This window comes from Tachysurus fulvidraco, chromosome 21 (assembly GCF_022655615.1).
Source record: "Tachysurus fulvidraco isolate hzauxx_2018 chromosome 21, HZAU_PFXX_2.0, whole genome shotgun sequence".
Lineage (NCBI taxonomy): Eukaryota > Metazoa > Chordata > Actinopteri > Siluriformes > Bagridae > Tachysurus > Tachysurus fulvidraco.
Genome location: NC_062538.1, coordinates 20,083,934 through 20,099,685, shown reverse-complemented (window position 1 = coordinate 20,099,685; position 15,752 = coordinate 20,083,934). Strand labels below are relative to the sequence as shown.

General features: G+C 39.8%; 1 protein-coding gene across 2 annotated transcripts in view; it reads left to right on the top strand.

The window, feature by feature from the left end:
• Positions 1-15,752, top strand: part of bcr (BCR activator of RhoGEF and GTPase) — a 61,276-nt gene that overhangs the window by 35,158 nt on the left and 10,366 nt on the right. The window contains exons 2-8 of one of the 2 annotated variants that reach the window (XM_047805784.1): positions 2,892-3,076; positions 5,122-5,226; positions 5,881-6,066; positions 9,537-9,644; positions 10,410-10,470; positions 10,759-10,811; positions 10,896-11,036. In XM_047805784.1, the coding sequence (XP_047661740.1) occupies positions 2,892-3,076; positions 5,122-5,226; positions 5,881-6,066; positions 9,537-9,644; positions 10,410-10,470; positions 10,759-10,811; positions 10,896-11,036 (839 nt within the window). Of the gene's footprint in view, positions 1-2,891; positions 3,077-4,654; positions 4,896-5,121; positions 5,227-5,880; positions 6,067-9,536; positions 9,645-10,409; positions 10,471-10,758; positions 10,812-10,895; positions 11,037-15,752 lie in introns of those variants that run through there. The other variant, XM_027152705.2, reaches the window with a different exon arrangement.

Sequence of the window (15,752 nt, the reverse complement as noted above, 5' to 3'; positions counted from 1 at the left end):
GACAGGAAGTTGGCATTTGAAACATATTAATCACTTCATAGGTTTTATTTTAGGACATGTGACTCTGTGCCACGTGCCTTGTTTGCTTGTTTTTCCCTCGTCTCATTGACTTAGCAGACCTCCAAGTGACACTTTCGGTCTCCTGCCATGATGCTTCTCCTTAAATAAATCCACATGCGTGTTCTTTGGATACTTAATTTTGATTTTGCCTTCCTACCTTTTTTATTAAATTTAAATTAAATTTACAATTATGTTACTATTCTCTCTCTCTCTCTCTCTCTCTCTCTCTCTCTCTCTCTCTCTCTCTCTCTCTCTCTCTCTCTCTCTCTCTCTCTCTCACACACACACACACACACACCAGTGTTTATAGAGGGTGTGTCCAGTCTGCCTCGCTTATCCAATTCTTTTGACCCCCACATTAAAAGCCCACTTTACCACAAACTAAAGCCGAAGAGGGATTTGGGATGAGATGGAGAGGTTTACAATAAAGGGCAAAACAGATGTCCCTGATAATTAATTATGTAGCAAGTGTATGTGTGTGTGTGTGTGTGTGTGTTGTAACCACCTTGGCATTAATGCTGTACAAATAGCCACTATTAAAAGATTACAAAGCAACTTACTGTATACAGCATCCTAAAGGAAGCAGATAAAAAAATGAAGTTGAGCAAAATGCATTCACAAGCGAAGACTTGGAAATTACTTTGGCTATAAAATGGTAGTTAGATGAGGTTTTGTTTTTTGTTTTTGGTTCAGAATAAACCAAACAGAAAAAGAAACCATTTTTAATTCCTGTATTTAAATCAAATACTCCATGATCCGTCATAAGAAAAAAAATTGAGCGTCGTGTTTACAAATGTTCCCTTGTTCCCTTAAAGAAATGATGTTATATCACTTAGGTGGAGTAGTGGATTAATACACGTTGTGGAAAAGCACAAAGACATTAACAATGATGCTCCCACATGTGCACACTGCAGCTCGCTGGCCCTAAAGCTGAAGAGCAACGGCCATCTGCGGGGAGCTGGGGGAGGGAGGATAAGACGGAGCGGGGGAGCAGAGGAAGAAAGCGATGTGACGGAGGACAGTGGAAATAGATGGACAGTAGTGATACGAGGTGGAGGATGGGTTTTAGGGTGATAAGGCTTTCGTGAGTCACATTCATGAGGTAGAGATCTTATTCATGTTGCTTCCTATGTCCACACACACACAGCTGCCATCGATGACTAGATGACTGGAGCGAACGTAGGCGCACATCTACAGCGTGCTAGTAAACAAACCGTAAAATGCAAACATATACTGGATAATTCAGAGGAAAAAAGAATGAGTGTCGGTTTCCGTAAGTTAAAGAGGCGAACATGGTTCTTTAAAGAAATGTCATCATTTCATCATGTACTGTATACTGTAACATCTCTTATCCCAAGAGCCGCTATCATGTTACTCTTACTGGCATAGCCGATCATCCATTAGCAATCCGATCTGTGTGTGCGTGTGTGTGTGTGTGTGTGTTTCAGTGTGGGTGTGTTTCTTTTTGTGTGTCTGTGCACCTATGTGTGAGTTTCAGGGTGTGTTTCAATGTGTGTGTGTGTGTGTGTGTCAGTTTCAGTGTGTGGTTTGATTATGTGTGTGGGTGTGTGTGTGTGTGTGTGTGTGTGTGTGTGTGTGGGTGTGTGTGTGTGTGTGTGGGTGTGTGTGTGTGTTTCACTCTCTGTTCTTGTAGCGTTTAGAAAATTCAATCATTTAACTGCATCAAGTGTCCTAATGTGCCATATGGTACATTGTCACATAACCTAGTAAGACCTCTACTAATAAAACCGTCAGCTCTCAGGAACCTTCGCAGTAGATGATGTCGTAACGAGCAACAAAAAAACAAAAAAAAATTCCATCATTCAGCATCCAGACTTAAATTTAAAACTTTTAAAAATGTAGTCTGCTATCACAGGTTAAGAATTTCAGTTATTTGAGTAGATTGTGATTCTAAATAAACGGTCACTTGTATGGTTATAATATATATTTGTTCATGCAGACCGATTAGTAAACAATGCAGAACCGTACGCAAGTTCACTAGGTCATTATTTTATTGTTGAGTAACTCCAATACGAGTAATATATGTTAACTCCACCGTGTGGTATGGAGAGTTATAACGTTCATGCAGGCCATCATGTTGTCAGTATTAAGCAGTATACTACAACACCACCAGCATAATATCACCTTTTCTTTCTTTAAACAAAGACATGTAGTTAAATCCAGTAGCTAGATTTGAACATATGCCCAAATCTTCCCTTTTTTTGTTCCCTCAGAGACCTGTAGGCTGGAGCGCAGCGTTCCGTATAGTCAGGATGAAATTAGCAGCTTGTACTGAGTAAAAGTAGGTCACTTGACATGATGAGGATAACAGGACGCAACGACGAAGACAAAGAAGAAGAAAAATGCTTCAGGTCATACAGTAAAAAAAAAACATGTGATGTATATGAATGGGTAGTTCTTACCGAGTGTGTTGGAGACAGAGTGGGGAAAAAACAAACATCAAAACATGCTCCAGATTTTTTATTTTTTTTTATTTTTAACGAATATGTCAGATTGTGTACTGTCTTGGCACATGGCTGTATTTTGTGGGTGAGAGTCTTGTCAGGTCTGGATGCTGCCCTTTTAGTTGTGGGCTATAAGAATGTAACCTTTCCCCCAGACAGACAGAGATTTGATTGTATCGCCAAATGTCGTGTCCCCGTCAGAGCGGGAAAATATGGGAGATTCTGTTGTGGGTTAACATAAGGTTTTAAAAAATACACATCTGCTATATCTGCTATGTCAATGTCTTATGTTTAACTTAGACACAATGTCCTTATTAGCATGTTATTGTGACATTTTGCACTAAAGTTCATCTCTTGTCTTTCCAGATGGTCCATTCACTGGAACCCCTCCTTCATACGGTTACGATGCTGACCGGGCCGAGGAGCAGCGTCGTCACCACGATATCCTGCCCTACATCGACGACTCTCCATCGTCCTCGCCGTACCTCAGCTCCAAGAGCCGGAGCAGCAGAGACACACTGTCCTCTGGCTCCCTCGAGTCCTCCAAGTCTGTAAGTGTGCTATAACACAAAGCACATAAAGTGTTCAGTTAGAAGAAAATGAACTTTTTTTTCTGTCCTGCTGATTAAACAATAATTATTCAGGAATATTTCAGAAATAAACAGCACCCAAATATCAAGAAGAGTTAAAGAAAAATGTATGAGGGGGAAAGTGAGACAGGTAACTTAATGAACAGTGACAGAAATGTCAGAGTCACCCAGTTAAGATCGTCTAGATTGATCCAGATCCATAATGAGGTGACTAGTGGCAAAAAATCACTGAAAAAACCTTTTATAGTTTTTTTTTTTGCCCACACCCAGACGATGTTGTTTTACGTTAGTCTTATCTACTCTCAAGGACTTAAGAACTTCACCTCTTATCTCGGATTCTTGTGAGTCACGTAATCAGATATTTCCTCATTTATAATTCTTTTCCTTTAGAGTAAACGCAGTGTTCTTGGTAATAAAATGTCTGTAATTACATTTCAGGTTAAAAATATCAGCTGTCTGAACTGTGAACACAATGCTCCGCTAGTAGGAGGAGTACTCTATACACTGTTTCTGTGAACAGCCAGTGCCCTTTGACCCCTGGATTCCGCTCCCACATGGCTTTTAATTACCACCGGCGTGCAGACTATCTGCAGCTCCTACGCATACACGTGTATATCATGAACACGTTGATCTAATTAATAAATGTAGGCAAGGCCAGGTGTGTAATAACACGGATTTGAACGTGAATTCTCTGAGGAAATGTCTTGGCTTTGAGGCCTGCGCAGAATCTTAAAAGAAATTAAAAACAACATGCTTTAAACTAGAAGGAGGAATATGAAAATCACACAGATTTACATCACCAGCAAGCGCATATCCAGCGAGCGAGTCCCTTATTCCTCATCACAATTGATGAGGTATCATCAGCTGCATTTGAGTCATTTCTGTGCTCGTGTCTCATCCTCCAGACAGCGTGAAGTGATTCTTATGAGCAGATTTATTTTAATACTCGCGGTGCGTTCTTCCTGCAAATTCCCCACGCTTTCCATTTGATTTGTTCCTTATCGTTTATTGGAGAAATAAAATCCTCACACAAGGCTTTGCACTGAATCTGAAAAAATGATATTATTATTTTTGAATAAAGTATGTTCAAGGTTTGTGGGTCTGTGTGTGTGTGTGTGTGTGTGTGTGTGTGTGTGTGTGTGTGTGTGTGTGTGTGTGTGTGTGTGAGTGTCTCAGTTTTAATTAGCTCAGAGATTTGCGCTCGGCCTCTGCGCTCGAACCTTAAAAGGTTTTTAATAAACGTATGGATGAATTATAGATGATAAAAGTGGATATGGACAGACTGCTCGAGGAGAACATGCTGCGCTCGAAACTCTTGCTTTGTTTCTTTGGTTCATCTGCCGCTGTATTTTTTTTTATGCAAACGTTTTGTCATTAACTCAATATCTATATTCCGTGCTGCTTTATTTTCTGTTCTGGTTGATCAGTTTTGATTGTTGATTCATTTTGACTAACACTCCTGGCTGTAATTCATATCACAGGTTTATATTAAGCCACTTGTTCTAACTGTCGTTTCTATGGTAACAGCTTAAACAGGGACTTGGATAATAGATGCTCAGCATAAAAAGATTTACCAAAGTTGAATTTTTTTCATATGATGATTGCGGGATTGATTTTATATATATTTTTATTTTTTTATTTACATTTTTTTACATTTATGGAAGAAGTCTCCAGTGTCAGCACTTAGTAACATGACAAGTTAATACACGCTAAAACCTGACAAGCTAATACACCTGCAGAAAAGACAAGTCCTGCTTTGTGTGTGTGCGTGTTTGTCTGTGTGAGTATTTGTGTACGTATGTATGTGTTTGTGTGTTTTTGTGATTTTTCTGTTTGCATTTGTATGTGTAGCTTTGAGTGGGTGTTTGAGTGAGTGTTTGTGTGTGTGTATGTGTGTTGTTTGTGTTTGTATGGATTTGCTTGAGTGTTTATATGTGTGTATGTGTGTGTGTGTGTGTGTAAATGTAAGTGTAAGTGTGTGTATAAATAATTCTCTTTCTCTTCAGGCTGACCTGGACCTGGAGAAAGGACTGGAGATGCGCAAGTGGGTTTTGTCTGCCATCCTGGCCAGTGAGGAAGTCTACCTCAGCCACCTGGAGGCGCTGTTGCTGGTAAGAGATTTTAATGTGTATTGTATGTATTGTGTAATTTTATAATATTGTGATTATGAGCTTCTCTGTCAAACCCCATTAACTGGATAATCACATTACTGTATCACAGAGTGTGATAAGCTTGATTTCCTAAATGAGCGGAAATAAAGGCTGCCTCATATCACTGCTCTAAGCATCTCACTAAGAGCAGCCATCTGCAGTGTGTGTGTGTGGTTGTGTGTGTGTACGTGTAAGTGTGTGTTTGTGTGTGTGTTGATGTAAACATGCCTGTTACAGGCTGAATTGTACAGGAATATTATTGTATTTTATTTATTTAATTTTTTTTGGAAAGTTTTATGGAAATTTCTCTTGGACTACATCATATTCTCACCCCAAAATTGTCAAGTTTTACAATCTCCATGGAGAATTTTACAACCAAATAAAATGTAAACAAATATAACTTTCATAAGGTAAAGCAACATTTTTACATTGATAGACATTGATGTTTAGAATATTCCTGTACATAACTAGTCATTTTCTGGAGAATATCATAGGGACTTGAGCTTGCACAAAAAAGCCCATCCAAGCATTTCATGTCTGCATAAAAGTTTATCTCTTTAAATGAACAGATCATATGAACGTTATAACAAACAGCTCTCTCATTTTGTCCCTCAGCCCATGAAACCACTGAAAGCCGCAGCCACCACGTCGCAGCCGGTCCTGACCATCCCACAGATCGAGACCATCTTCTTCAAAGTGCCTGAGCTCTACGAGATCCACAAAGAGTTTTACGACAGCCTCCTCCCCAGAGTACAACAGTGGAGCCACCATCAGCGTGTAGGAGACCTCTTCCAAAAACAAGTGAGTCATGTTCCATTATCTTGGATCTGATTTTGATTCAAAGTGACCCAACAGCCCTGGGATGATATTAAAGTCAGCAGAGTTAGTGTGAGACAAACAGAATCCTTACAAGCCAAAAACCAGTTCGAGCCTGTTTCACATCTATGTACCGTAGATTAAGAGATTCTGTTCTTCCACAACCCACTGGGCTTGAATCATCTTTAACAGCATTCTGTTAAATTCTTAATGAATAGCAACTTATTTATTCGCTTAAAGCTTCTCTGTAGTATGTGCTGTGTATGCATTACACACAGGGGATTGTGGGTAGTACGATGGCATGTTGTCACAATGCCATCTTCTTCACCCTGGCAGCTTCGATGAAAGAAACTTTGTTTCAGGACAAGGACTATTAATAGAGTCATAGAGTACAAGGACTGTGAATCCCCTGATCTCTCCATCCTTACTGTTCTCTCACTTCACTACTCTCTCTCTCTCTCTCTCTCTCTCTCTCTTTCTCTCTCTCTCTCTGGATGCTGAGAGTGTAATGTCCTTGTTCTTCTTATCAGTGCAGATTGTGCTTATTTCTACATTAAATTGGTTGTAGGTTTTAGAATGTAAGTGTATTTTGTAAATGTGTATGAATGATGGAGAAAGCTGATTTCTTTACATTCGGCCGATTGCGAATGTTTCACTCCACATTGTTGTGCATCTATACAATTTTTAATAAAACTGGAGGAGCTCAGGGTCATTACCGGTCAAATTTGCCATATGTTCCTGTCGTTACGAAACAATTTTTGGAGGCAGAATAGATAAGGAAAGCATCCTGTGTCAGCAGCAGATAGCACTGCTGCCTACTGGTTTCTGTCCAGCCTTCACAGTCAGCTGTTACTTCGCCCGCCGTTTGTGTGTGTGTGTGTGTGTGTATTTGCATTTGTGCATTTGTTATTCGCTGAAAGTGATTTCACCTTACTTATCCTTAGCCCAAGCTGATCCCTATTCACACAAGTGGGCTTACAAACATTTCAGCATGTGTAGTAAAGTAAGCATCCTGCAACAGCTTGCATTAGTTTACCAGCAGATGCAGTCTAGGAGTCCGCCGGGCCACATGTTTTGCTCGGCACTCTAACCAGATTATCACAGAGGAAGTTCTTGAGGCCCACACTACATATTGATTTTGGCCTGAAGCAGCCGTTCCTGCTCAGCATGGATGGAATTGTGGATGCCTTCTAATTTTCTTTTGCTCTTACTGTAGCTCTTAGTATGAAAAGTGTTCAGTCGGAGTTCTGTTTTAAAGCATGACTCAAGGCTATATTTGGGCCAGAAGGCCTGGGTCATGGAAAGGTGAAAACTGATGCCTTAGGGAAGTCAGATTGTCTAAAACAATTGTGCCAAGCCAAAACTTTCTAGTCATCAAAAACTTTTTTCCTTGGACGTTCCACAAAAACTCATTGGACAGATTTAAGGTACAGTATATAAACATTTGCACTTTTATTTTAAACAGGAAATTCAGAAGTAAAAAATAAATGAATAAATTGTATACTAATAATGCATTACTGTATAAGTGTTTGTTATAACTGTATCACTGTATAATGTAGTAACATACGGTAATGTATGCATAGTGCTTAATATAGGCCTGTGATGATTGCTCATAATTATTTAAAGTTACTTTATACAATATTGCTGTTCATAAATAGATAGGTATATACTTTGAATCTCCTCTATCTATCTATCTATCTATCTATCTATCTATCTATCTATCTATCTATCTATCTATCTATCTATCTATCTATCTATCTATCTATCTATCTATCTAAAAAATATTGTGAAATAAAAATTGCATTTAATTAATGATATTCTGTCAACAACACAACAAATCGTAACATAATCACACACATGGTTTTAAAGCATTTATATAGTTTAATTCTTTTAATTATTATTATTTTTTAATAATTTGATTGCCTAAAGTCAGCATGAAGTCAAATTATTTGTGAGAAAAAAATGCCTGACTCCAGGTCAGTTGGCGACCAACGATTTACACAAAACTGTCTGTAATTCTAATGCTAGCCTGCAGTCTAATATAAAACAACCTGACATGTTTTCTGAATTTTACGGAATTTTCTACCAATGTTTTTTGTCTTTACTCTAAATGCAGGCCAGCTAATTAACACGTGCTAATCTGTAAGAATTTCTAACAGTATTTTTATCTTATACTTTTAAAGGTTGGTTAAAAGTTTCACTGCTAATGTTAGCCAGCTAGTTAACGTAAGCTAACCCGACAGGATTTTTAGGAGGATTTTTAGCTCATACTAATAAACGATAAATTTTAATAAGTTTCTCAGATATTAGAGCTAACGTGACTGAACAAGTGTTAAGTCCAGTGTTAACTCTAGCTAAATTGCTAACATGAAAACTGACAGGACGTTTCAGAAACATTTGGTCAAAAGAAAATCGTCCTCTAGTTGTGTAGAAAAGTATTAAACACATAAATTATTGTTAATTATTAGTTAGCAAATACAAAGGACATCTGATTGTATCTCTTTTCTGTGTACTCGTCTCTGCAGCTGCTACTGGCTATGAAGCATTGCAGATAACTCTGTTATTGCACACACGCACACGTGCGCGCACACACACACACACACACACACACACACACACACACACACACACACACACACACACACACGTATTCAGTGACACACACGTATTCAGTGACACACACTCTAACAGACAAAGTCCTTTATCATCCCAGTGTATATTTGTGTTTCAGGAGATTGATTGACCCCTTAAGCTGAAGAGGGATGAATTGCAGCAATGTTTTAGTCACTGAATTAGATTTTCAGATGTGCCAGTTATACCCATTAATTGTGCAGCCTGCACTGGGCCTCAGTGCCATGAAAACTGCTCCAGGCCCTGCAGCTGAGCTCGGTGGTGGCCCAGTGGATTGGATGGCAATGATACTGACTCATCTGTCCACCTGGGAACGTCCACACATGGATCATTTGTTATAACTTTGTCTCACGCACTACATCACTATAGCACATCAATTCTTTATTGATTGTGGCTGGTGTTCCCACTATAGATTATTTCATTAAAATTTTGTGCCAGCCTTTTGGATTTTCCTCTTGAATTCAAGTGACATTTTTTTCCAACACCGTTTTATAACGTGACAAAAACAGTTACATTTGCCACCCTGAAGGAACTTCTTCTACTACAGTACCTGAACTGAAGCTTGTTCTGTTTTTATATTTCAGTACAGGTTTTATTTGTGTTCTGTCTAGAGAATAAAAGGAAAAGCTAAATGTAATGTCCATTATGTCCCCAACAGTGCTAACAAGTCAACAGCATACACAAATGATTGCTAACAACAGTGAAGACCAATGAACAATCATCACTCAAAATCTCATCAGGTCTTACCGGGACTTTCCATAAAGCAAATAATTATGAATTTAACTGTGACTTTTTTTTTCTTTTTCTTTTTTTTCCACGTGCAGGCAAGTCAGCTAGGTGTGTACCGGGCATTCGTGGACAACTACGAACTAGCCGTGGAGACGGCAGAGAAATGCTGCCAAGCAAATGCACAGTTTGCCGAGATCTCCGAGGTAACAGCTTTCAAATTAAAGGTCTTTTCCTTACTTATTCAGGCCAGGCTACATTCTCTAATCTGTCTTACACACTACCCTGGGATTGCACTCTCAATGCGAGTATTGAGAGACATACATGAAACATGGCGCTCCACCTGAATTGTAGAAAACAGAGCTCTTCAGTCCTCAGGGACTTGGCATGAGATTTTATGGCCAGCTAAATGCTAGAAGGAGAAAACGTTACTCGGTCTCAGTTCAGCCTACTCCAACCCCCCCTATAGTAAGCGTCGTCATGCCAACTGATACTTCATCTAATACAGCGAGCCTGGCTCCTTCGGTCCCCTGACACCATGACTAGTCCAACGTTAGGATAATTGTGTTTAATGGGATAGCAGAGCTGAGAAAACCAAGGGGGATGCAAAGTGTTGCGTGGGTTTCAGAGCCACAAGCTTTGTGGTAAAGTAACATTCTGATTTATCTGCATATTGCAATAGAGTGGATCAGCTAATGTGAGCTAATTCATTCACACTTGACTAGCATTATGCAAGAACCTAACTGCAGAGAGAAAAACAAATGCTTAGTAGCTCAAATGCGACTTAATAATGTTCATTCATGGCCTTAATATTACGAACAGTGTTGCGGCGGATCATAAAATGAGATAAAAGTCTCATTTTCCTTATTTTGATGAATGCTTAAAAAAAACAGCGCTAGCAGTTATAAGCCAATGCAATAGCGCTAGCAGTTACAATCCAACGCTCATGTCTTTTTATTTTATCTCTGTAGAACCTGAAAGTCCGAAGTACCAAAGAGTGCAAGGACCAGATAGCCAAGTACTCACTGGAAAGTAAGATTGCTTATACCCATTTTTATTTATTATTTTTATGTGTTGCAATAATAAAGTATCTGAAGATCTGATGGACAGTTACAGGGACCCAAGATCTACTGTATAAGAGGAAGTATATCTCAGATCAAACGTACATACCTGTCTGTTTCACCTGGTCATTTTTAAAGTGTCATGTGATGTCTTCAGCATTACCTGAACTTTTGTTTGACATATTATTTACCATTTAATAGAAGAAGACACTGCTGTACTGTTTAATAATTGGTTTCTCTGTATGTCCCTGTGTGTCAGCTCTCCTTTATAAACCAGTGGATAGAGTAACAAGAAGCACACTCGTTTTACATGTAAGTTACACTTTGTTTGTATTTTTCATATTCATAATGAAAAATGTAGATTCTGATCAAGGTCTGTATGCGTGTGTGGTATAGGATCTGCTAAAGCACACACCCTCAAGTCACCCGGATCACCCCCTCCTCCAAGACGCCCTTCGTATCTCGCAAAACTTCCTGTCAAGCATTAACGAGGAAAGCACACCACGTCGCCAGTCTATGACCGTGAAAAAAGGCGAGGTGAGTGGGGGGGAACTTCTGAACATTCTGTCTATCTTAATTTCACACAGTTGGTCTGCCACCTCATCATTCCTGCAGCTGGGACTCGTAGGAGTGTCAGATGAATCGCTGGCTCTTGATGGACTGTGAGTGAAGGGCGGCGTGTAATGTGCCTTTAACGAGCCACCTCGCTCTGATTCGCATCGCATTTATTATTCAGGAGGCGGCCATCTCGTGAGGAATCCTCCTTCACATATACACACGCACATTCAATCACAAACCCTTATGTGGTCTCTGGCAGAGAGAGAGAGAGAGAGAGCAAACTACTGATCAAATATTGATGATGTGTACATGAAAGGGTTGGATGTAAATCTCTGGTTGTTCTGGACCACTTTGTCTTGTTTAAGATGCTTGGACAAAGCTGTTTGACCACATTTCACCTGACAAGGGTTAGGGTTAGGGTTTTTCTTTTTTTTTGCTAAAGATAAAAAAATTCAAGACTTGATTTGAGAGACGAGAGACTGTAGCGGTCTCAGTGACAAGTAAAAGGCTGCATCATCATCACTATGGAATCATCACTATATTTGGCAACTGGCCAAATATAGAAAGAGGAAGATATATCTGCCTCTTTGTTTAGAGTTCAGGCCATAAAAATGATTTGTGCTCCTGTTTTTTTTTGATGATACACCAATTATATCGCAAAACAACACGTTATTGTACAACATTAATAGGCAATAATTTATGTATCTGCTTACAAATGACCAGCGCTTCTCGGTGACCGATCCTTTCATCTCCAGTGGCAATCAGGAGCCGGTAATAAACACCTTAATGTAACATTCAGCAATAGAATAACACAATATTGTTAATGCACAGGTATCAAAAATAGCAGTGCTTGTATTCTTTGAAAAAATACTTCAATAATTACTATTCCATATTTATTCTAAGATGCCGAGTCTTGAATTATGATAAAGCCATATCGAGCTTTTTTAATATTCATGCACTGAGTGAACATATCCTTGTATCCAGACTATAGTACAGCAGCATGTCAATAATTCCTGCAGAAAAGGATCGCGCTTCGGAGACCCGCTATGGCCACATGGGGGAGGGGGAATGCACAGAAGCTACTTAATTAAAATGCAAATGGAGCAGCATGTTTCTCTTCTGAAACTGCTCAAGCTTCTTTTAGTCGTTGGGACTGTGTCAAGAGTGAAGGCATTTATGTTGAGACTAGCACTAAAAAAACACACATAATTTTGTGCATAATCTACACATTTTTTTGCCTATTTAAGTACACATACCCTTCAGGCACACATATAATTATGCTTGTTTGCTGGCATCGGTTCATGCACGCAGAAAGCTTTATGTTGGGAACGAAAACAAAAAGCGCCGTACATCCGGTAACAGTCGAGGTTGTGTGTGCATGAAGGATGCATGTATATGCAAAGAGGCGTGAATGTAAAAATAGGTCTACGTGTGTACATGTTTGTTCTTGTCAAACCTTATGATATGTATGGTTAAGTAATAGAAATGGAGTTTCAACTTTTTCAGAAAAAAGTTCAGAGAAACTTCATATTTTCTATTCAAAAACTCTACAACTACAACTGGCTGATAGATTGCATCAGATCTGTTTTTTTTCAGTACCCACAAGAATTTCTGTACTTTACTGTACACACACACACACACACACACACACACACACACACACACACACACACACACACACACACACACACACACACACGCATGCATACACACAACACGGTGATGTTTACCTCTACATACCTACACATACACACACACATACTGTACACACACACAGATACACACACATAGACACACATACACGTACAACACGGTGATGTTTACCTCTACTTACAGTACCTACACACACACACACACACACACACACACACACACACACACACACACACACACACACACACACACACACACAAACACACCTCCTTATAAATATGTAGGCTGCTGTTCTGCTGCATGTGAAGCTGCTGGGAGAAAAATCAGAATTTTCTGAGCTTCATCTCATGGTTAAATTGTGCTTGTAGTGAGCAATTTTAAGAGACTTCTCTTGTCACATTTTGCTAAAGGCAGGTTATAGGAAAATGTCACATGATGTGCAGAGACAGCTGGTTTGATGTGTGCTCCTTACAGAAACAAGGCCGTCGTGTTTGTGGAGGAAAATGGCTCAGAATAGATTACAACGTGCTACTTGTATGATGTGGGGCTCATAAATTTGCCATATTTGTAATATTCTGTATAGGTTTAAGCCATCATTCTTTGTTTATTCTTATGATTATTACTGAAACATCGAGAAGCTTTGAACTGATAAGATCGTGTAGATGAGATGTCTGTACAAATCCTACTTAAAGAAGTCATATCTAAGTAAACAGAAACACACAGATGTGCAGCCTCCAGTGTTTGGTCCTATGTGCACATTGGAAGCTCTTACACTCTTAACTTAAACTAGAGACTGGATTGCTGCTGAGACCGGAGGGCATAATAACCTTAATTCTGTGTAACTGCGCTCTAAATCACATCTGACTCGATGTGGGCTCTATGAATAGCCGTACCAAGAATACCTGCTTAAGTCAGGTGCCGGTGACATCATTACTTCCTGAAAATGTGTTTGTTCCTTTTTTTTTTCTTTTATCCTTCAGTTCTTTAATGGAGTCTGAGCCTCACCAAGTGGAGTTTGAGATGAACTGATTTTAATCTCAGAATCTTCCAGAAGGGAGATTTTGGTTTTAATGGGTGATAGCTAGTGATGTGGCTTACTGTAAGTAGGTCTAAGAGGGATTGGATAATAATGATAGAGAGATAGAGAGGTTTGCATGGAGCTTGTGCAGGTTTTGTTTAATTTTTTTTTTATGTATCATGTTAAAATAGAAACTATTAACTGATGCCAAAGATGTTACATGTTAATTATGGCTCTGTTTTCTCACTTGGTATAAGGTAGGATCAGTAAGGAAGCTCTGACACTGGACTCCGACTGCTACGTTAACATAAAGTTCACCATATCAACAGTTTAATTGTTTATGTGGACTTTCAGCCATACATATCAGCCCGGCTACATGTTTAAAGCCCGGCTCACACTGTATGATTTTTCATAATCATTGGCGATTGTTGCTTGTCAGACTGTATGAACATGATCCCTATGTCACACTGTAGGATCTCAGCTGACATAGAGTCAGACTGTACGGCAGTCAAAAGCGTCAAAATCGGGCGCACACAAGAAGACCTGTCCGGAGTTTTACGTCATCAATCCGTGACATCTTCGGACCCGCATTCTCTCGCTGAAATGGCAGAGAGCAGCAAACAATGACCATCTCTAACGTTTTAGTTTTTCTTCCTGTTGTACTGTCCACATGACTCCGGTTTGGTGCTCCTATTGGTTCTTTGGTTGATGCTTGTTGTAGTAGATGTCAAATTGCAGGTAACTGTCTGACACTACCAGAACTTAATCGGAGGGAAAAAAAACGATTGTGACGGCCATTAATTGGCTGTCGGTGATCATGAACATGACAAACCATCGATCAAAGACTACAGATTTCACCTTAGGATTCCAGGAATCTTTTAGGATTTACAAAATTTGTCTCAGACGACCAAATCGTAGCCCAAATCAGAAAGTGTGAGCCCGGCTTAAGTCGTTACTATAGAAGCAATAACATATTACAACGGACTCATTTATAGAAAATTAATCAGCACCTTCTGACCTTCAGGTGCACCTTCTCAACAGCTTTCAATAGTGCAACTGGAATGCGTTTGAAACCATTTTTGGAAGTTGAGCAGTCAGATTTGTCTTCTCCCCATCACATGACTCGCCTTTCCATTAGTCTCAGTGGGATGTGTTAAGCTGGAGGAAAGCATGATCGTTTTCATAATTCCCTCTCAATTATTCAGCAACCGCAGTTGAAACACTTTAATTGTGTGTCATGGTGGTTAGTGGGACCAGAAGGCCTTTGACTCGCAGTCATTTCTCTTCTTTGCCAGTTGGAATGGCTTGGTCTCATTACGCTGCCTGGGTGCTGGACTGAAATCAGGCCATCAGTAGGATTTGTATTTGAGAAACACATCTGCTATACTCTTTATGTGTGTTTCTATATATATATATATATATATGTGTGTGTGTGTGTGTGTGTTTGTGTTTGTGTTTGTGTTTGTGTTTGTGTTTGTGTGTGTGTGTGTGTGTGTGTGTGTGTGTGTGTGCTTGTGTGTGTGTGTTCTTATTTCACCATCAGCCTGACACAGCTGCTAACACACAAACACTCACATTGCTGCCCTGCACACATCTCATCATGGCCAGCACTAGCTCTGTGTGTGTGTGTGTGTGTGTGTGTGTGTGTGTGTGTGTGTGTGTGTGTGTGTGTGTGTGTGTGTGTGTGTGTGTGTGTGTGTGTGTTCTCATCTCACCATCAGCCTGACACAGCTGCAAACACACAAACACTCACATTGCTGCCCTGCACACATCTCATCATGGCCAGCACTAGCTGTGTGTGTGTGTGTGTGTGTGTGTGTGTGTGTGTGTGTGTGTGTGTGTGTGTGTGTGTGTGTGTGTGTGTGTGTGAGAGAGAGTGTGTGAGAGTGTGTGTGTGAGTGTTCTTCTGCTGATGAAGACTGGACCTCGATGACATACTGTCTAGAAAATGTGGGGGGTGACTGCTGAGCTGGAAAGGAGGCAGGTAGCGGCATCCTATTGGACAATCTTTTTGTGACATCACC